This window comes from Palaemon carinicauda, chromosome 14 (genome assembly GCF_036898095.1).
Source record: "Palaemon carinicauda isolate YSFRI2023 chromosome 14, ASM3689809v2, whole genome shotgun sequence".
NCBI lineage: Eukaryota > Metazoa > Arthropoda > Malacostraca > Decapoda > Palaemonidae > Palaemon > Palaemon carinicauda.
In genome coordinates, this window is record NC_090738.1 from 111,088,372 (window position 1) to 111,111,454 (window position 23,083).

At 46.5% G+C, this 23,083-nt stretch overlaps 1 protein-coding gene across 1 annotated transcript in view; it reads right to left on the reverse strand.

Annotated features, from left to right (window-relative positions):
* LOC137652922 (TBC1 domain family member 31-like) overlaps positions 1–23,083 on the reverse strand; it is an 83,821-nt gene that overhangs the window by 12,560 nt on the left and 48,178 nt on the right. The window contains exons 12-14 of the mRNA XM_068386318.1: positions 22,253–22,393; positions 21,692–21,871; positions 21,457–21,577 (exon numbers count right to left, since the gene is read on the reverse strand). Coding sequence (XP_068242419.1) covers positions 21,457–21,577; positions 21,692–21,871; positions 22,253–22,393 — 442 coding nt within the window. The remainder of the gene's footprint in view (positions 1–21,456; positions 21,578–21,691; positions 21,872–22,252; positions 22,394–23,083) is intronic.

Consider the following 23,083-nt stretch of genomic DNA (forward strand, 5'->3'; position numbering starts at 1 on the left):
TAAGGAAGTGCTCAGACCTCTGATGTCATGGGGCTTGGGAGTACCTGGCAAGGCTAGTCCCTCCTCCTTGTAGGCCCTGGCAATAACTTGTCTCAACCAAAAGGATATGGTATTCTTCGATACCTGCTTCTTTGTAACACCTGTAGAGACGAAAAGGCTCTTGATGCCTGGCCGGAGATATGCAGTCCTCTCAAGGTATTTCCTAATGGCACGGACAGGGCATAACCTCAAATCCTCAGGATTCCCAGTCCTAGGAATAGCTGGCAGAGAGAACCCCTCGAATTTAGGATCCCAGACTGCTGGGTTCTGGGTTTTCGCCACGAACGAAGGGACGAACTTGAAAAAGATCTCTCTCCACCCCTTCGAATGAGAGACGTCATAAGACAGCCCATGGATCTCACCTACCCTTTTCGCAGAGGCCAAGGCCAACAAAAAGACAGTCTTGAGAGTGAGATCCCTGTCTACAATATAATTCATTGGTTCGAACGGGGAGCTACTTAACATCTTCAGGACCCTAGCTAAGTCCCACTGAGGCACCCTAACAGTTTGAGGGGGGCAGGACTGTTCAAAACTCCTGACAAGCATAGAGATGTGTCTAGAGGAGCCGAGGTCGATGCCCTTCAGAAGGAAGACTTGACCCAAGGCTGCTCGTACTCCTTTTATAGCTGAGATTGACATCCCTATCTCGTCTCTGAGATATACTAGAAAGTCTGCGATATCTGGGACTGAGGCTTTGAGGGGTTTGATGCTCTTCGAAGCGCACCACTTCGTGAAAGAGGCCCATTTCGCTTGGTAGACCGCTGCCGATGACCTTCTTAGGTATCGTGACATCCTCTTAGCCGTTCCTGACGAATATCCTTCCTTCCTCGGGAGGCGCTCGATAGTCTCCAGGCGTGAAGGCGTAGAGACTGTGGGTTGTCGTGGAACCTGAGAAAGTGTGGCTGTTGTAGAAGATCTGGCCTGTCGGGGAGTGGCCACGGAGGATGGCTTGTCAGGTCTTTTAGGTCTGCAAACCACTCCCTCTCCGGCCACCAGGGCGCTACCAAAGTCATCCTTAAATTCCGGGCAGCCCTTACTCTGTTGAGCACTTGCCTGATCAACGTGAAGGGGGGAAAAGCGTACACGTCTAGGTTGTCCCACTTGTGCTGAAAGGCATCCTCCAAGGCTGCCTTTGGGTCTGGGACAGGAGAACAATACACGGGGAGTTGTGCGTTCAGCTTGGTTGCAAAGAGGTCCATCACCGGGGAACCCCACCGTTGAATGATGAGCCTGGCTACTTCTGGGAGGAGGGACCACTCTGTTCCTACTATCTGACCCATCCTGCTGAGACCGTCGGCAAGGACGTTCTTTTTCCCGGGGATGAACCTTGCCAATAACACTATCTGGTTCGCCTCCGCCCAATCCAGGATCTCTAGGGCGAGATCGCACAACTCCCTTGATTTTAGGCCTCCTTGCTTCTTTATGTACGCTACCACTGTGGCGTTGTCGCACATCAACACCACAGTGTTTCCCCTTAGTAGATCGATGAAGTGCAGGCAAGCTTTCTGGACTGCCTTCAACTCTAGGACATTGATGTGTAGGCCTTTCTCCCCGTCCATCCAGGTTCCTCTCGCCGTCCCGTTGAGGAGATGGGCTCCCCATCCCTGGTTGGAGGCGTCTGTGAATAGGAGCATCTCGGGAGCCTCGGTCGCGAAGGGCATCCCCTTGAGCATGTTCGACCGGCAATGCTACCATTCCAGGGAGGGTATTGTGTTTTACAGGACTGGAATTAATTTCTGGGGCGAGTCCAGTTGGTTCCAGAAGTTCTTCAGGTTCCATCGGACGGCCCTGAGTCTGAGTCTCCCCTGGGGAACCAGTTTCTCCAATGACACCAGATGACCTATTAGCCTTTGCCAGTCCTTCGCCCTCCTGGGTTGCCCCGACAGAAAAGGGAGAGGGCTCTTCATTAGATTGCTTACCCGCTCCTCTGATGGAAAGGCTTTCACTAGTAGGGAATCCAGTGTCATTCCCAAATAGGTCATTCTGGTGGAGGGAGATAGGTTCGATTTTTCTGGGTTGATCATGATACCCAGACCCTTGCAAAACTGGAGAAGTTTTATACCCTGCTCCTTCAAAACGTCCTCTGAGGAGGAAAGAAGCAACCAGTCGTCCAGGTACCGGATGAGGCGAATGCCTCGCTCGTGAGCCCACACCGAGACTGTCGTGAAGACACTCGTGAATACCTGGGGAGCTGTCGACAACCCGAAGCAGAGGGTCTTGAATTGCAGGATCTGGGTACCCCATTTCACCCGGAGAAACTTCCGGCTTGAGGGGTGGACCAGGATTTGGAAGTATGCGTCCTTGAGGTCTATGGTTATCATGTAGTCTTTCTCCCTCAAGGACAGCAAGACCGACTTCGGAGTGTCCATTTTAAAATCTGTCTTTCGCACAAACTTGTTGAGAGCTGACAGGTCTATCACCGGTCTCCACCCCCCCGTCGCCTTTTCTACCAGGAACAGTTGGCTGTAGAAACCTGGTCCTGGGTGCAGGACCTCCTCCATGGCGCCCTTCCCCAACATTGTGGACACCTCTTCTTGAAGGGCCGCCCTCTTCAACGGGTCCTTGGGTGCCAGCCACTCCGACAGGCTGGCCGGAATTAAAGGCGGGGGTTCCGTTAAGAACGGTAGCCTGTACCCCTCCTTCAGTACGGATACTGTCCAGGGCTCTGCTCTGTGAGCCTTCCATGCTTGCCAATGTAGTCTGAGGCATCCTCCAACCTGAGACTTGGGCAGGAGTAGGGGGCCTCCCACTCTACTTCCTCCTGGAGGAGTGGCCTGAATGGCCTCTCCTGGAGGCAGAATACCCTGTTCTAAACGAGGCAGACGCTGCTGGAGCTCCTCTACGGGGGGGGCTGTGGCGCTGAAGCCCACGAGGAAGAAGGGGCTTCTCTCCTCGTCAGGTTAGGCAGGGCCTGAGAAGTAGAGGGCCCGTCTGATGCTGATCTCTTGTAGGGGGGCCTCCTTACCGGTTGAGGCCTGGGAGCGTTCACTTCCTTTCGTTTAGCCACCTTCTCCATAATCTCTTCTAGGTCTTTCAAGGGGAACATGGAGTCACCCCACACAGGAAGGCTCCTCATGGCCCTCGCCTCCCTGTCTGGGACCTTCCGGGAAAGCTTCGCCAGAATAGTGTCCCTTTTGCGAAGAACCCAATTCGCTGACAGGGCAAGGGACTGATACGTAAGGAACTTCAGGGTCTTGCCCCCTGAGATGATAAGTTCCCTCAGGAGGTTTTGCTGCTCCGGGTCCGTTAAGTCATATGTGGCTTGAACACCTACCAGTGTGGAAGCCCACCAGTCCAACCAAGCGGAGACGTGCACCAATTCTTTCGACATCTCCTCCATCATCGCAGCTTCCAACTGCGAAAAGCAAATCGGGGCTGAAGAGGCTCTGTCCTCCGGGGCACCCTGTCCCAGAACGTCGAGGGCAGGCTCCCGGTCGTTGTCCCTCTGGCACATAGAACCTACTCTGTGTCTTGAGCCCTTGGAGCAACTTCGAGGAGCTCTGCGTTTTGGGAGCTTCGGCATTGCCTGCCACAACTCTATCAACATGAGCCCGTCCCAGGACGAGATCTCGGGCCACAGGCAGGGCCAGGGAGGTTTTCTGTTGGACGGGTGCCTGCATCAAGCGGGTCAGGCTGGACCTCCAGTAGTCCTCATCGGTTGGGACCGGTTCCTCAATCCGATGATGCCTTCGAATCAGGCCTATAACCTTCCGATAGGCCGAGTCCTCGGTCGGGGAACCTTCTCTACCGTCATCAGTACCTTCCGCCTGATCCCGAGGAGCCGGGTCACCGGGCACTCCCACCGGGCGCTTCGGTTCTGGAACAACAGGCACTCCCCTGCGGTGGTACCGGTCTTCCCCGGCGGGAACCTCCGCACCAGGTTCAAGGGTCAGAACTGGCATCGCCGTGCCGGCGAGGACTACCGTTCGTGAATTCTCTCTGGGGGACGAGGACGCGGATCTCGTGGGCTGACCCGACGGAGGGAACCGTTCCTTTAAGTCCGAGGGCCGAACCAGCTGTGCTGATTCGGCCAGGCTGCCCGTACGGAAGCACGGTTCCCCCCGCTGGGCGGGGTGAACCGGAAGCTTCGCGGACTTACGCCTGCCTGAAGCGGCCTTCTCACATTTCTCCCTGCGAGGGTCATATCTGCGTCTGGAGGATGGCCTTCGTGGCGAGAAATCCCTGGACTGCCGGTCCGGGGAACGCTGCAACTCAGACTTACGGGGAACGAAGACCCAATCACCATCGGGGGACCTACTCCTCCAGTACTTCCTCCGCGGAGAGCGGGACCGTTTTCTACTGAACCTCGAACGGGATCTTGAGCGGGAACGCCTGCTCCTGGACCGCTCCCTCCGTCGCCAATGTCTCCTCCTCGTTTCCTCTTCTGAAGAGAACGAAGCCCCACCATCTGAAGAGCCCGACGAAACTGTACCACCCGAACGACAGGCAGAAGCGGGGGCTACGGAGGGCTTCGCGATCTGCTGCGTACCAGAGATCGAGGGTTGTAGGAAGGTCTCTGGAACCGCCGTCAGAGGAGCTGGAAAAGAGGTTTGGCGCACTACACAAGGAAACCAGGTATCCAGCCCCTCTTCCATCTGCATTGGGGACCTACCTGGCGTTTTAGGGAGCCTCCACCCGAAGGGCTCACTTACCGTAGAGTCCAACTTACCCTTGGCGTCACCAGCCGCTGAAGAACCTGAAACACAGGCCCACGAAGCGGGCGAAGAAACAGGCACAACATTACTACACCACAAGGGGTCGTCGGAGGAAACGTGCCCCCCAAGCACAAGGGCAGAGTCTCCAGAACCCCCAGACACAGCACTACCAGGCCCCCCCCTAGCCTGAGAAGACCCAGCAACCCCCACTTCACACACATTAGACTCCTGGGGAAGGGCCCTCGGTTCTTTCCCCGCAAAGGACTTACCTCGTCCCCTACTCTGGGTAGGGGAAGTCGAGACAGAAGCCCCGTCGGACCGTCCACTGGGTGACGGTAACGGCGAAGAGATGCTAGATTTCGACGACTTCTTCTTAGTGCCGTAACGCACCCACTGAATCTCACTCCAACTAACACACTCAATGCACGTATCCGATGGCGAGCACATCCTGCCCCTACAGGAAGAGCAAAGGGAGTGAGGGTCTACTTCGGGCTTGGAAAGGAACGCTCCACACGACTTTCCGGCTCTAGGCCCAGGACAACGGCGGATCTGCTCCATCGCACACAACCACAAGGCACAGGAACGAAGGGAATCAACAAGGAATACACTTGGAAAGCACAAGGAAGGGCAGTGAACACGCAAGAACACAAGGGATAAGCACAGAGATACCACGCGGTAACCACGCGGGACACACGAGTCGGACACAAAGGGTCGAGAGAGACGAGAGCGGCGTGATGGTATGGTATCACGTCGCGACCAGAGAACTTACTGGCTAACGGGACCCAAGCTTACGCCGACCTAGCTCAAGGCTACCCTCGGGGCACGTTCTCTCACTCCCGGGTTAGCCCTCCATAGAAAACGGGTGTAGGGTATACTACACAAAACTCTGGTCGGTAGAGAGGAGATTACAGGTAACTCCTAAGAAAGTAGTTCGAGGTAAGTATTTGTGTTGGAACAATCATTTATTCATTAACTATACTGTACAGTATTGTACATAAATTACTACTGTACTTATGCACTGTAAATGTAGGCTGTATGTGTTGTGAGTTGTCAAACAGTGAGAGTAATACAAACCAAAACAGTGAACAATTACAGTAGTGATAGTGATAGTACTGTATTATTATTATTATTACTTGCTAAGCTACAACCCTAGTTGGAAAAGTAGAATGCTACAAGCCCAGGGTCTCCAACATATATCACAGTAATACTGTATAGACTACAGTATCAGTATATGTTATATTTAGATGAAAAACAGTGTTTTTTGTTATGTCCCGATGACTACTACTATAGTCTAGTATTACAAAGTGTACTCTACACTTACTGAAATGAGTTTTTTCATTTACACAATACTGTACTTATACTGTGATAGAAACAAAGTAAAAAAAATATTAGGCAGTACTTAAGTGTGTTAGTCAACCGCAAGTATGCAGTGGGGAGCAAGTTGGTAGAATTAGGAGTAATCCCAATCTAGAGCAGCAAGTATTCGCGAACTCTCTGTCTTCACCCTTGTGTCTGTTACCTAACCACTGCGAATAAGGAGGGCGGACTGTAAACTGTAAATGCAGTGCCAATCTGCATCCATCACACATTTCCAAAAAGTTGTGTCATCCTCTGTTGTGTGAACTTCCCCAAAAAAAGGTATTGATCCTGAATATTTTCAGGAATCAAATCCATAAACAGTATTTTTCTATCTCTTAAAAAAATATTATTACTTATAATGTATCTGAATCTACAAATTTTAACTAACAGCAATTGATTAGCATTAGAAAAAATAAATTTAGAAAATTTGGTTGTACAGTGAACCCTCGCTACTTCGCAGTTCGACCATCGCGGATTCACCACTTCGCGGATTTTTTCCATAACCCATATATATACAGTAATATATATATATATATATATATATATATATATATATATATATATATATATATATATATATATATATATGTATGCATGTATATATGTATGTATGTATATGTGTATACATATAAATATATATATATATATATATATATATATATATATATATATATATATATATATATATATATATAATATATATATATATATATATATATATATATATATATATATATATATATATATATATACACACACACACACACACACACACATATATATATATATATATATAATATATATATATATATATATATATATATATATATATATATATATATCTAAAGTAGGAAGATGTGATGTAGTTCTAAGGGAAAAGTATGGGAAATATGTCTGGGTAATAAGCAAAGCTCTACCTCCAGTTTGTTTCTTCATTATGATCAGAGATAAACGTAAACAAAACATTGGTTGCCATTTTTTATCGTGCTTTTTAGCGTGTTTAGGAAACGCATGATATAAAATCGCCTTTAATATTTGGGCCTGTTTTAGTTTAGGGTACTGTAGTACATGCATTAAGTGTTCTGTACATTAAAGGGTAGTTTGTTAACAGTACTACGTACAAGGGAAGGTTTTAAAAGTCTGAATATACATGTTGAATAAATAGGTAAATATGGTGTCACTACTTTGCGGATTTTCACCTATCGCGGCCGGGTCTGGAACCTATCTACCGCGATAAACGAGGGTTCACTGTATTCTTAATTTTTAGCTTAATACAATTATAACATAAAAAAGTCATTTGTATTTTTCATAACTATACAAATGCGAATGCACAGGGCCACCTCGAGCAGAAGTTGCAGTTGATCCTAATTAGGGTCTCGAGATGGCCATGACAACCTGAAGATTTAAGTGCAAGCACCTTTGAAGGGTCAGGACTATTGAAAGCTACTGTGCTGTGGAATAGGGAGTCCTACGAAGTATATGACAGTCAGTCAATGCTCCACCAACTCCTGAACGGCACTCTTTGGCAGAAGCAACGGGAACTTCTGCACTGGTGCATCTGTAGCACAAGTGCCACATCTAGACCAACCTATTTTAGGAAGTGGGACATCACAGCATCCTTTCTTTTCAAAACCCAGTTGGCCTAAAGGTTTGCTGACTGATGTGTCAAGAAAAAAGTGATTGCTTTACCACTAAATAGCCTGAGCTTCCTGTGCTTCTCTGAAGTTGACAGTTGATAAGTGCCGTCTTTATTACAATGTCCTGTCCACAGGACTAGCCACAAGACTGCAGGCCATAGCTGAGGCCTTCATGGCCACTGGCTCAGAGGCAAAGACAGATGTGTCTTAGGATTCAAGTCCCAGCTAACATGGACACTGACAGGTCTACTGGAAGAGGTGATAGAGCAGAAGACTTAGGCAAGTAGAATGTCTGCTGTCTCAAAAAAGTGAGTGGGGCAGGATTTTGCTGGACCAACTGGTTTAAGGGTCCTCAGATCCTCAAATTTCATTGTTGCTTTGTTCAGAGCAATCCTAGCAAGGTCTAGCTGTGGCAGGTCCAGAAAAGGTCTCAAACCTTGAGGGGTGCCAAAATGTCGATCAATGACCAAGGTCTTCCTTGAAGTTGATGCCATGGTCACAACACCAATGCAAGAAGTTCCACAAAGCAGCACACCAAATAGAATTTTTAAAAAAGTAATTTGTATTTTTCCTAGCTATTCAAACAAGTCCTTTATTGGGGAGATTGCTTCAGAACAAGCTGGAGATGGTTAGAATTGTTTAATGAGTCGTTAAACAACCAGTGGAGGGAGAGGGTGAGAAGCCCCTTCCTGCTGGATTAGCCTCACTTATAACCTTTCAGCCTAGGACTGAGAGGGATGGTTGAGGATGTCACAAAACCTATCAACTGGGCTAGCCACAAGACTCCAGGCCATAGCAGAAGCCTTCATGGCCTCTGGCTCAGAGGCAAAGACAGATATGTCTTATGATCCAAGTCCCAGCTCACATGGACACTGACAGGTCTACTGGTAGAGGTGATAGAGCAGAAGACTTAGGCAAGAAGAATGTCTACAGTCTCAAAAAAAGTGTGGGGCAGGATTTTCCTGGACCAACTGGATGCAAGAAGTCTCAGATCCTCAAATTTGATTGTCTACTTTGTCCAGGGCAATCCTAGCAAGGTCTAGCCATGGCAGGTCCAGAGAAGGTCTTAAACCCTTGAGGAGTGCCATTGTCGATCAATGACCAAGGTCTTTCTTACTTGAAGTTGATGCCATAGTCACAACACCAATGCAAGAACTTTCACATAGGAGCACACCAAATAAAATTTAAAAAAAAGTAATTTGTATTTTTCCTAACTATTCAAACACAATTCCATTAATGGGGAGATTTGTTTAAAGAACAAGCTGGAAATGAGAGATTTGTTTAAAGAACAAGCTGGAAATGGTCGTTAGAATTGTTTAATGAGGGGTTAAACAACCAGTGGAGGGAGAGGGCGATAAGGTCCCCTAGCTGGATTAGCCTCGCTTCTGACCTTTCAGCCTAGGACCGAGAGGGATGGTTGAGGAGGGAAGTTAGCTTAACGGACTCAGATTTGTATAGTTAGGAAAATAAAAATTGATTTGCTTGTATGCAAAATACAAACCATCTTTTAATAGGGAGACACAGCATGGTGGATTGAAAGTCTCCCTAGAACTGAACTGTAGGGTTATTTTTCTAAGTGTCAAACAACCTGGTCCACTAAGGTAGCAAAGCGGTGACTCCAGCAATCTCCTAGCTGCCTTTCATAGGGATGAGAAGACCTGATAGGGCCCGGCCAGTACATGGGGAAATATATTAGGTCAATAATATACCTGTATTATGATTAAAGGGTTAGTATAAATTTCATCATCCTCCTTCTTGTTAGGATTGAAGAATGGAGCTCAAAAGTGTAACTTACCATCATCAAATTAGATCCATAGTGTAACGTTTCAACTGCTTTGTCTTCAGGAGGAAGGACAAAAAATAAAGGAGAAAAGACAATTATTTTACCATTCATTCCACTTACATCTACACGTAACCATAGCCATGATGCTTCCTGTCCCATGTGGGAGTTGGGCTGGCTACACAATTACTTGCACAGTCCCTATAGGATCAAGGTGTCAAAGGGCTTGTAGATATACTCATGTTAAGTAAAAGGCTGTGGTAGTAGTTTGACGCTTCCAAATCCCAGCCTTCAGTACCTGGCCTACTGAAAGTTACAAAGCGTTACCCAACCATGCATCTGCTTTGTCAGCTTGCAGAGAGGGCGCGAGACTGTGCTCCCTCACTTTTTGACGTGGGCCACTACACTGGTATTATTGCTCTTCGATAGCAACAAGTGCTGCCTCAAACTTCCTTGGAATGATTGCAGCACTAGAAGGGCTGCTTGCATTTCAAGGATGTTGATATGCAGAAGCATTTCTTCTCGTGACCAGATACCAAAGACAACCAGATCATCAGTGTGTGCCCCACTATTCCTTCAATACCTCTGACAATAATTGCATGTTCAAACGAGAGTCCAGTCGGACTCCCAGGGTGAGGTTTTCCTCGTTCTGCCACCAGGTAAGATTGGCCCAAGCCTCCTGTTCCACCGTAAAAGAATGGGGGATCCTTGTCAGCTGACCACTAATTCTTTAAACACGAATGAGGAGATCTATAGTGCCTCACCTGGGTGGATCGAGCTTCTCCAACGTGGAAAGGGGGCTGAGAAGACTGCCAGCACTAATCCGGTACTTTTGTCTTGAACAATAACAGGCACACAGCCTCCTTGAGCTTGCTGATGTGATTTTCTGGCGGTATGACTCTCTTCTGCCATGTTTACCAGCATGCTCAAGTACTTCTACCCCTGCTTAGGTGTGAGTTTCGATTTCTCCCAGTTCATTATAATCACCAAATCATGACAAAATGCAAGAATCCGATCTCAATCCTGTAGCACCTGTCTCTCTGAGGAGACCAGGATCAGCCAATTGTCAAGATACATCAGCCATCAGCAAACGTATTCCTTTCAAGTGAGCCCAATCCACTACCACGATGAACACCTGTGTGAACACCTGGAGAGCTGTAAACAGTCTGAAGCAGAGAGTCTTGAACTGGTTTGTCATACAGTAGAGGGAGAAGCAAGAGTACTTTTGACCTAACTGATGCACAGGTACTTGAAATTAAGTGTCCCCCAGGTCCACTGGAAGCATGAACTCACTCTCTCTCTCTGATGGAAGCCTGTACAGACTGCACTGTTTCCATCCTGAACTTTGTCGAATAAACTTGCTCAGGGGAGAGAGGTCGATGATCAATTTTCAGCCCCCGGTTGAATTCTCCATGAGGAAGAACTGACTAAAAGTCTGGAGACTTATATTGAACGACTTCGAGTGAGTTCTCCAACACCTCTGTCCACAAGGCTTTTGGTGATGTTGGACGGCAGGAAGTAGCCATCGCAAAGGACACTCAATACCTGTGTCTTTGCCAAGTTGCCTCTGGAGAGACGGGCATCTCCCTACTCCGGGAGTAGTAGAAAGGGAACACTGGCCTCAGCGTTTCCCTCGAACCCTTCTTGGAGAAACCATGTTGGGGTTTTCTAAAAGGCTGTGCATGCACAGGCTCTTTCCGGGAGGAGGTTGTAGCTGGTGCAGATCAGGGCTAAGGCGCAGGCGCTAGGCCCTTCCTTGACCCCAATCCTGCATGCCCTTGAAGGAGACAGTGAGCTAGAGTAGGTAGTCTTGCAAAGAATTTCTCCACTGCTACCTGCACACGTCTCCTTGGAAAGAGATGTTGCATACCGTATTGTTGAGTTCCAAAGCAACAAAACTATCTCGGGGGTAACATGGTTTGAGAAATGGGAAACCAAGGCATCCCATCTCTTGAAAACCCAGTTATCTAACTGGTTTGCTGATTGGTGTGCAAGGAAGGATACTGCCTAACTGCCCAACAGAACAAGAGACTTATACTTCTCCAAAGACTCCTGGGTTGATAACCCCATTGTCTTTGCAAAGTATGGTACTGCCCCTGACTACTGGTCAAGCTCAGAAACAGTATTGAGGAAGGCCAAAGCATACAACTACATGGCTGTCGACTCAGGAGTCTGAGAAGGACGTACCTTGCGCCTCGAGTCTATCCAAAGTCTCCCACTCAGTGCCCACACCGACGGGTTAATCAGCAGGGATGCTGATGCAGCATTCTATGATGTACAGAACCTATGCTGCTTCGAGAAAGGGGTGGGGGGCCAGGATCTTATTTGACCAACTGGACTGGAGAGAGCTCTCAGATCTACATCTGATCAACTCAATCCAGGGCCAAATCCACAAGATTCGACCAAGGCATATCCAAGGATGGCCTCGAGCTTTGAGGAGCACTGAAGTGCTGATAAACAACAGGTTCTCCCTGAAGGTGGTGCTAAGGTTGCCTTCCCCCTTCAGTCAATTGTACTCAGCGATGAGAGCATGGACTTTCAAGAAGGAACATTCTGGCACGGGATTGTCTGCCTCCATCAGCAGCGGGCCAAGGTTCAATGTCCCAGGGGCAGCAACAGTCTGAGCACCCATCTACCCAGGTGGGGTAAAGGGTGTGGCAGGGTGCTTCAAAGATTTAATCCCCCACAAATATAACTGCTCTCTTGCAAAAAGAGAGCCCAAAATGTAATCTGGAGCCAATGATAGTAGAAAGCATTCCTGGCACAGATCCCAGCAGAGACGAGAGGAGTAGCACAAACTCTTACGTCTGCGGTCTACACAAAGACAGGTAAAGAGCTTCCAGCTTTCAAAAGGGTGCAGCAGACATTCCGAATAACCCCCCACACCACCATAATCTGAAAGGCCCACTGATGCAGATCCATATTCCCTGGATACCAAACAAGGGTGACAGCAGCAGGCACGCAAGCTGAGGAGACTGACGCAACAAAACACACCTCTTCGCTGTGTTTTTGGACATTACCAAGACACCGGCAAAGGGTTAGCTCTCTTTTTACCCTTCAGGGCATATGCCTGCTATTACAAAGTAGGCCACAACCTTCATTCATCACATGGAGATGATTGTGAACAATCACGTCCCCTACAAGAAGTAGAGGGAGTGTGGAACTACAGCTATTTGTAACAAGGTTGCAGCGTCCACTTTTCCCCTGGCAAGTATGAATCTCTTGCTTATTCACATCTATCACTAACAACCAAAGGCATTCACTTCCTGAATGAAAAAGAAAATGACAAAGTTTCATTAGGGAACAAGTGGTACATCCAGACTCTCTCCCGTAACAAAAGTGAGGCTAATCCGGCTGGTGGGGAGCAGGACTTTTTCACCCGCTCCCTCCAAAAGTCGTTTGACCTCTCATTAAATAATTCTAAAACAACCGTCTCCATCTAGTGCTGAAACAATCTCCCTGTTAAAGGACTATGGTTTCTATTTTGAGTAGGAACAACTGGATTTTCTGCTCTCGTAGATACCAGGATTAGGTGTGAAGGCTTAAGAACAGGAAAATCCTGAGAGGCCTCTTCCCTAGTATGGGACAAGACCTCAGCAGGCTGCTAAGATCTACCTCTCCTCTATGAATATGAGCGGTCGGGCTGAAGGATAGAACCAACAGTGTAATTAAGCCGATGACAGACTAGGCTGGTGGTTTTGGGTGATAGTGTAATCTTCAGTAACAATCAACACAAGACACAGAAGAGGTACCTTGTACTGTTTCCTTTGCTGATCTTGGTAGGGAATAAGCTGTGTCCATGCTCATGTACACAGGGCTCTGGCCCTGTACAACATCGTCCATGAGAAGTGCCCTCTACTCAATTTGATATACAGAAGTATTCCTAATAAAGAAAAGAGCACTACTAGCATGTCCATTTACAAAAAGGTGGAGGGTGCTGAAGTTCTTCTGACCATTAACCAATGGAAAAAATGTAAGGACCCATGTATCTCTGATCAGCCTGGCTACAGGTCTAGCGATGCCGATTGACCGGGCCACGGGGCTTTGAACTTGGTCTCAACAGGGGCAGGAGCCATTCATCTCTCCTGAAAGAGAGGCAAGATTGTCAGGAGTCCTAAAGGACTTCTTACAATTGGCCTTCCTGGACTTATTTTTTGAGAAGAGAAGTGTCAGAATCAAAAGTAGTGAAGAAAGAGGGGAGGAAGAGCTGCAAGAAGGGTGTACAGTATTCTCTTCTTCTTCTTACTACCCTACTTTTCAGGCTCTGCAAACAAGTGCCGAGGTCAATGCAACCATCAATGGAAATGCTCCCCTCCAGGAGTAACCAGAGAAACTGTTCCAACAAGAACTAGTTTCAGGGGCCTTACACTCACTGACTTTATTAGGGTCACCACTGGGGACACCAGAGGCAATGTAACCTATGCAACTAGCATTCTCTTGGAAAGATATAGAGGGCCTACCTCAAAAACTAGCCTTATTTAGGTCAAACTCTTTGTCAGCAGTCTGCATGGCAACAGGATAGCTTCAACGCATGTTGGAGTCAGCGTTCACTGGGAGAACCCCACACGCTAACAAACGCTGAAAAACTCGCTGATGTAGATGTTGAAACCTACTCCCCGAGTCAGGGGTGTATACTTCTGATGCTTAAGCTGCTTGCAAACTTGAAGGGGAGAGAAAAGTGCCACAGAGCTTCTCCAGCACTATCTTGGTTGTTGCTTAGATGCCTAAGTATTCTTAGACTTCTTTTTCCTCCTCTAAGCTAACACATACCAATGATCTTGACACGCTCTAAGCTCGGCACCTGGGTATGATTGCAAACAATCATGTCACCTACAAGATATAAAGAGAGAGGGGACTCTCCAGCCATTTTAGCCATAAACCGGTTATAGCATCCACCATTCCCCCAACATTTATGAACAGCATTCTGCTTTACCTCCAAAATAAGAACAAAGATAGTAATCAACCATTTAACTGAAAGGATAGAGATATAGACTAACAGCCTTGGGACGCAACAGTATGTCTATACTCATGGTCAAAGACACAAATTCAACAGCTGTCCACCAGCTCCTCTGAGAACATTTACTATTTTAAAGGACAAAAAGTTTTTATATGCATAAGAACAGATTAATGTCTAAGAGCAGAAATATGTTATTTTCATTAGTAAAATAAATTTTTGAATATACTTACCCGATAATCATGTAGCTGTCAACTCTGTTGCCGACAGAAATCTACGGTAGGGATACGCCAGCGATCGCTATACAGGTGGGGGTGAACACCACAGCGCCATCTGTGGTCAGGTACTCTAGTACTTCTTGTCAACACCACCTCAATTTTTTCCTCGGTCCACTGGTTCTCTATGGGGAGGAAGGGTGGGTCAATTAAATCATGATTATCGGGTAAGTATATTCAAAAATTTATTTTACTAATGAAAATAACATTTTTCAATATTAATCTTACCCGATAATCATGTAGCTGATTCACACCCAGGGTGGTGGGTGGAGACCAGCATACATGTTAACACAGAAGCTAAGTATCCCGTATTTTATTTTATTAGTTATTCAAAAATAACATAAAATAAATAAGTACCTGGTAAGGAAGACGACTTGAACCATTACTCTGCCTTTATTAAGTACGTCTTTCTTACTGAGCGTAGCGGTCCTCTTAGGATGCTGAACGACTCTTAGGTGCTGAAGTATAAAGGGCTGCAACCCATACTAAAGGACCTCATCACAACCTTTAACCTCGGCGCTTCTCAAGAAAGAATTGACCACCCGCCAAATCAACAAGGATGTGGAAGGCTTCTTAGCCAACCGTACAACCCATAAAAAGTATTCAAGAGAAAGGTTAAAAAGGTTATGGGATTATGGGAATGTAGTGGCTGAGCCCCCGCCTACTACTGCATTCGTTGCTACGAATGGTCCCAGGGTGTAGCAGTTCTCGTAAAGAGACTGGACATCTTTGAGATAGAATGATGCGAACACTGACTTGCTTCTCCAATAGGTTGCATCCAAAACACTCTGCAGAGAACGGTTCTGTTTGAGGGCCACTGAAGTAGCCACAGCTCTCACTTCATGTGTCCTTACCTTCAGCAAAGCAAGGTCTTCTTCCTTCAGATGAGAATGTGCTTCCCTAATCAGGAGCCTGAATAGGTAAGAAACTGAGTTCTTAGACCTTGGAAGAGAAGGCTTCTTGATAGCCCACCATAAGGCTTCTGATTGTCCTCGTAAAGGTTATGACCTTTTTAGATAGTACCTAAGAGCTCTAACTGGGCAAAGTACTCTCTCCAGTTCGTCCCCCACCAAGTTGGACAGGCTTGGGATCTCGAACGACTTAGGCCAAGGACGTGAAGGAAGCTCGTTTTAGCAAAAAACCGAGCTGCAAGGAACATGTAGCCGTTTCAGATGTGAAAACTATGTTCCTGCTGAAGGCGTGGATCTCACTTACTCTTTTAGCTGTTGTCAAGCACACGAGGAAAAGAGTTTTTAATGTGAGGTCCTTAAAAGAGGCTGATTGGAGAGGTTCAAATCTTGATGACATAAGGAACCTTAGGACCACGTCTAGATTCCAGCCTGGAGTGGACAACCGACGTTCCTTTGAGGTCTTAAAAGACCTAAGGAGGTCCTGTAGATCTTTGTTGGTGGAAAGATCCAAGCCTCTGTGGCGGAAGACCGCTGCCAACATACTTCTGTAACCCTTAATCGTAGGAGCTGAAAGGGATCTTACGTTCCTTAGATGTAACAGGAAGTCAGCAATCTGGGTTACAGTGGTACTGGATGAAGAAACTGCATTGGCTTTGTACCAGCTTCGGAAGACTTCCCCTTTAGACTGATAGACTCTGAGAGTGGATGTCCTCCTTGCTCTGGCAATCGCTCTGGCTGCCTCCTTCGAAAAGCCCCTAGCTCTTGAGAGTCTTTCGAAAGTCTGAAGGCAGTCAGACGAAGAGCGTGGAGGTTTGGATGTACCTTCTTTACGTGAGGTAGACGTAGAAGGTCCACTCCTAGAGGAAGAGTCCTGGGAATGTCGACCAGCCATTGCAGTACCTCTATGAACCATTCTCTCGCGGGCCAGAGCGGAGCCAACCAACGTCAGCCGTGTCCCTTTGCGAGAGGCGAACTTCTGAAGTACCCTGTTGACAATCTTGAACGGCGGGAATGCATACAGGTAGAGATGGGACCAATCCAGCAGAAAAGCATCCACGTGAACTGCTGCTGGGTCTGGAATCGGAGAACAATACAACGGGAGCCTCTAGGTTATCGAGGTAGCGAACAGATCTATGGTTGGCTGACCCCACAGGGCCCAAAGTCTGCTGCAAACATTCTTGTGAAGGGTCCACTCTGTGGGGATGACCTGACCCTTCCGGCTAAGGCGATCTGCCATGACATTCATATCGCCCTGAATGAACCTCGTTACCAGCGTGAGCTTTCGATCTTTTAACCAGATGAGGAGGTCCCTTGCGATCTAGAACAACTTCCACGAATGAGTCCCTCCCTGCTTGGAGATGTAAGCCAAGGCTGTGGTGTTGTCAGAGTCCACCTCCACCACCTTGTTAAGCTGGAGGGACTTGAAGTTTATCAAGGTCAGATGAACCGCCAACAGCTCCTTGCAATAGATGTGAAGTGTCCTTAGCTCCTGATTCCATGTTCCCGAGCATTCCTGTCCGTCCAAAGTCGCACCCCAGCCCGTGTCTGATGCGTCAGAGAAGAGACGGCGGTCGGGTTTCTGAACAGCCAAAGGTAGACTTCCTTGAGAAGAAAGCTGTTCTTTCACCACGTGAGAGTAGACCTCCTCTCTTCGGAAACAGGAACTGAGATCGTCTCTAGCGTCATGTCCTTTATCCAGTGAGCCGCTAGATGATACTGAAGGGGGGGAGGTGGGGTCTCCCTAACTCGATGAACAGTGCCAGCGATGAAAGTGTCCCTGTTAGACTCATCCACTACCTGACTGAGCATCGGTTCCTTCTCAGCATGCTCTGGATGCAATCTAGGGCTTAGTATATCTTTGGGGCCGACGGAAAAGCCCGAAAAGCTCGACTCTGAAGATCCATACCCAGGTAGACAATGGTCTGGGATGGGACGAGCTGGCTCCTCAAAATTGACCAGGAGGCCCAGTTCCTTGGTCAGATCCATAGTCCATCTGAGAATCTCCAGACAGCGATGACTTGTGGGAGCTCTTAAAAGCTAGTCGTCTGACGGAGCCGGACACAAGATCATGGTACTGCTGCACAGTCTGTGAACTGTCAACCATGGGGAAGCGAGGAAGTACAGTGACAACCCGAAGCTGTCTAGACTGTCTGGGTCGTACAGACAACTCCTTATCGGGTTGCTGAGGTTGCCGCACTGCGTCACAACAAGACACTTCTGCTGGTTGTTGAACGTCTTCCCAGTGACACACTGACTCCGTAAACAAAAAATCCTCTAACAAGGACTAAGCTTGGACTGCATGTCTTGCAACACAGCTCAAGGTCTATGGGAGCAGGTGTGGTAACAGACGGGGTTAGCGACTGAAGTGGAACCATTACCCTCCCTGGAAGCATGCTATGCTTAAATAAAAGTCCATAGGAGGCTAAGCAGCTAAAGGCTCCTCTCCAAATGACAGAGTCCTCAAGGGAAAATCAGAAGGAGGGAAAATAGCACTTTCTCATCTACAGGAACCATATCCGAGAAAAGCTAAGTTCTCTCAGTGAGGGTTTCACTGGTGCAAAAGCAGCAGACTAGAAGGCAACGTTATGAAACTGCTTGACAGTCTAGTGAGTTGGCAACAACCAAAGATGTGTGACTGAGAAGCATGCGGTAAGGTATGCAGAGCATGCTGTATGTAGAGCATGCTGTAAGGTAAGCAGAGCATGTTGCATGGCGTGCGGCTTATGCTGCATGGGATGAGGCTCATGCTGCATGGGATGAGGCTCATGCTGCATGGTATGAGACTCATGCTGCATGGGATGAGGCTCAAGCTGCAAGGGATGAGGCTTATGCCGCATGCGTTGAGGAGGATGCCGCATAGTATGAGGCTCCTGCCTCATGGGTTGAGGCGGTTGCCGCATAGCATGAGGCTTTTGCCTCATGGTTTGAGGAGGATGCCGCATAGCATGAGGCTCCTCATAAGCATGAGGCTGCCTGATGGGTAGAGGAGGATTTTTTAAAGAAATCTGAACCTGACACTAATCTAGCTGTCCGAGGATTTACCTGGTGAGACATCAGTCTCTTTACCAGCGAGTTTTACCAGATTTCCCCGGGCCACCAGGTGACACAATTGGTAGTAATTCATTCAAATTACCCCTAATGAGTCAATATGGATAAATATCAACACAACATCGTGTTCAAATAGAAATAAATTTCTACCTCATACTTGGGATCGAACGCTAGCCCCTTCTAATGAAAGGCCAGGTCGAAACCAACCATGCCACGAGAGCCCATTCAAGAGTTGAGGTTCTTGCCTCAAGAGTGGAGGTGGCTGCCGCAAGAGTTGAGGTTGCTGCCTCAAGGATGGTGGAGGTGGCTGCCGCAAGAGTTGAGGTTGCTGCCTCAAGGATGGTGGAGGTTGCCGCAACGCAAGAGGTTGCTGCATAGCGCTGGTATCTGGCAACTCCCAGTGCGGCAGCTCACGCGTGGAGGTAGGTTGAGGAACCTCAACCTCATACGTCTGGCAGGGTGGACTGCGCAGAGGTGGAGTTGAGGTTGCTGCCTCGAGGATGGTGGAGGTTGTCGCACCGCAAGAGGTAGCAGCCTCGAGGATGGTTGTAATGCAAGATACTCCTGCCTCAAGGGTAGAGGAGGTTGTAAGGCATAAGGCTCCTGCCCCCATTGTTGAGGAGGTTGTTGCGTGGTAAGAGGCTCCTGCCTCAAGGAAAGTGGAGGTTGCTGCACAGCGCTGGTATCTGGCAACTCCCAACGCGGCAGCTCACGCATGGAGGTAGCTTGAGGAACCTCAACCTCATACGTCTGGCAGATTGTACTGCGCAGAGGAGGAGGAGCGCTCGCAGGAGGAGGTGTATCAAACTTCTCTGCCTGAAACTCCCGCATCAACACCGCAAGCTGCGACTGCATTGTCAGCAGCATAGACCACTAGAGTTAGAGAAAGACAACAACAAACGGAGCTACTGTCCGTTGAAACTGAGGGTCTAAAACAGCTGGTGCGGCAACAGACGGAGTTACTGTCTGTTGCGATACCACCGTGCCTCTCTGGGAGGTGTGCAGTTGTCGTACTGCAGCAAGTCCGAACTGACCCAGTGCTAATGGCACCACCTAGGAGTTGGACTTGCGCGGAAGGGACCGACTTGCACTTAAAAGCTGCAAGATTTGGTCCATGGTTTCTGCGAGAAACCTCTTCCGCAGACGAGGAATAAATGGGCACTCTCGTCTTTGTGTGGGTGGGGTGATCACGTCGGCTACGTGAGTAGGTTACACCCGAAACCACGGAGGGAAACGTCTGTTCGTCGATCAAGGCCTGCTGAACCCATAAGTCCTTCGACATTACTTCTCCCCTGGGCTTGGGAGCTTGTAAGAGGTCCCAGACTAGGCGAACAACTGGCACGAACAGACGAACCCTCGAACGCAACACTGTAACACTTTGCGTGTATCACTTTATCACTTTTGATTTTCTGTTTGCACTTATTTCACTGAACTCGAAACTTTAAGTGGTTTGTACCTGAAACACGCAATTCTATCCTTCATTAAAAGTTAGTAATTGCGAAAACAGTATTACAATGTAACAGAAAAACATAATGAAAGATAAATAATTCAGTGGCTGGAAAAGAGATTAAACACTAGATCAAATAAATTACGTTTAAAATCTCTCACCGCATAAAGTCTGAGAACAAGAATAAAACTCTAGAAACGTTTACCTTCTTCCCCTAAAGAGACTAGGGAGAAGAGCGAAAACGATAACAACGTTACCCGCTTGAACGAAACGTTTATCCTCCTCTCTCTCCCTCCGTCTCTATCTCTCTCTCTCTCTCTTGACTTAGCACCTGAGAGAAGAGCCCAATTATATATATCGTTAAAACATATTATTGTTAAAGGAAAAAAAAAAAACTGAAAGGTTTCCCAAATAAAAATTTCCTTTATTAGAATAGAACCATTTAAGCTAAGAAAGAATGAACAAAACGCTAGAACCGGTTTACTCTTACTGCAACGTGACACCGTGATAGACTCTCTCTCTATCGTAACGATAGAGCGCAAGTTGAACGTTCTGAACGTCAACAACTGCAGAGACAAAACAAAACGTTAGTTCAAATTTGAAAACAGTACAAGACTATCAAAGAAATTCTTTCAAAAACATTAAAATGGCATAATATGTTGACAGGTAAAAACGAAATGACGGGCTCAAAGTTAATTAACTTCGGTTCCAAGAAAAGACCGCCTACTATTAGGAAAGGTCGAATATAAACAAATATAAAATAAATCTATAACTTTGTTAAGCAAAATTAAGAGAGACTATACTCTCTTCGACACCAACACTTCCGTCTAAGGGAAGGGTCGGCCATTTAAAAGTGAAAGAGAGTTCATACTCTCTTCGTACCAAAATTAAATAAAAAATTAAATCAAATTAATTCCAAAAACTTGCTAAGCTAATGATATAGCTTCCTGAATAGCGAAGGCTAAACTCTAGAGCAAATACATCACCAAATCGTGAGCAATAACTCCAGAATCAACAGCGTATCCATGTAGGTCTAGCCAGAGGCACGACAGAGGAAAAATTGAGGTGGTGTTGACAAGAAGTACTAGAGTACCTGACCACAGATGGCGCTGTGGTGTTCACCCCCACCTGTATAGCGATCGCTGGCGTATCCCTACCGTAGATTTCTGTCGGCAACAGAGTTGACAGCTACATGATTATCGGGTAAGATTAATATTGAAAATTATTGAATAATATATAAACTTCAGTACACTGTACTGAAAACAAATCCTTTGGACTTGCCCTTTTAAAGTCCAATTACTGCAATTTGATATTGTTGCTTGGTGAAACTACCTATTAACACAATAATTACCCATATCTTCTTGCTGTTTGGAGAATATTCCATCAGTTCTAGGGCTCCTGCTGACAGTCTGGCATAATGGAGATGGGAGGCCAGCACTCCTAGTGCGAAGACTTCGCTCTACTCTTTCTCTCTGTAAAGTAAAAATATTACAACGGTAAAAGAACTACAAACCCTAAAATTATATATTACTGTACAAATATGCCATACTACTGATAAACTTCTGAAACTTTTTTTTCAATTTCACCTCTTCATCTCTGGCATCTCTTGGTCCAATGCTGAAGATTGGTAGACCTCCCCTGGGAAGAGGAGTAAACTGACCAAACTTATCCTTAGGAAGACTGGTGCTGCTGCTTCTTGCATACAGAATGTATGCTTTATCTAAAACCGGTTTGACCGACATCCAAGATTCTTGACTAAGATACATCTGAAAATAGTCAAAATCAGCACAAACGTCCACTGCAGGTCTTCACTAACAACTAAATCAAAGTTCTATTATATCTTAATACCACTTCATGAGTAAATTAGAACTGATCTGTAACTAAATAAAAAAAAATTAAGACACTTTCTTATACATCATGGTTATCTAACCTACATAAAGGCTGATGACTTCATACTTTCCAGGAAACTTCACATTTTTTCCACAGGTATAATACAGCTTGAAAAGGCAATATATGACCTGATGCTGATTTTTAATGAATGTCTACTGTATTTTGCTAAAATCATTATTAAACTGAACACAAAGGAGTTAAAATTGAGAAATAAATATTATTGGTAGGGCCTTGAAACCACAAAATAGAAAGCCCACCTTGACTTCGTATGAGTCCGAACAAGTGAGGAGGGTTTGTCTGGATTTCAGTATAAATGCAGCTGCTATGCATGGAAGAAAAGCAGGAGGGTTAGAAAGTATATGGTCCCAAAGCACAAGCCAATCCTCATTAGAAACAACCTGTTGAGTAAATACATTTTCAGATAATAAATTTTGGAAAAATATTTTATTTTAAGTACCAGTATATTTCAATATAAAACACTAAACACATGCATTTACTTCCAAAATTTAAGTGTATCATAACAAACTATTTCTAACTAACAGCCAACCCCTGGTTTATCAAGTAAGAAGTCTCGGTACTTTGCAATGTTGTTCTAGAGGGCTTGGACAAAACAACTGTTAAGCTAAAAGTGGTTTCGACAAATGAGAAACTTATTTCTCAGGAGACGCTGCGAGTTCTCCAAGGACTTTCCTCTAAAAGGCTAACAGATAATCCAATATGAATAAATACCAAAAGAATATTGATTATCTTCTAGGGCCAGCGTATCAACATGCAAAACATGGACTCGGTATGTTTAAAGGAGTCCTTTAAGTTTAGGCGCTAGTAAACTCGACACAGCACCTCCCATGATGAAATCGTCTGGCTATCGATGATGCTTCATCCTGAGAACCATTACTATAACTGGAGACAATGCTACCTGCACACCAGCTCGTTACCAGTAGCCACTTTTCAAACTCAAAGTGAAAATCAATTGTCTCGCTTCCCTGCATGAGATTACTGAGGGAGGTTCTTGGAGACCACACAGCACCTCCCCAAAAATAGGGCTTTCCTTTGTCATAAGCTTTTTTTTTTTTTTTTTTGAAGGGGGG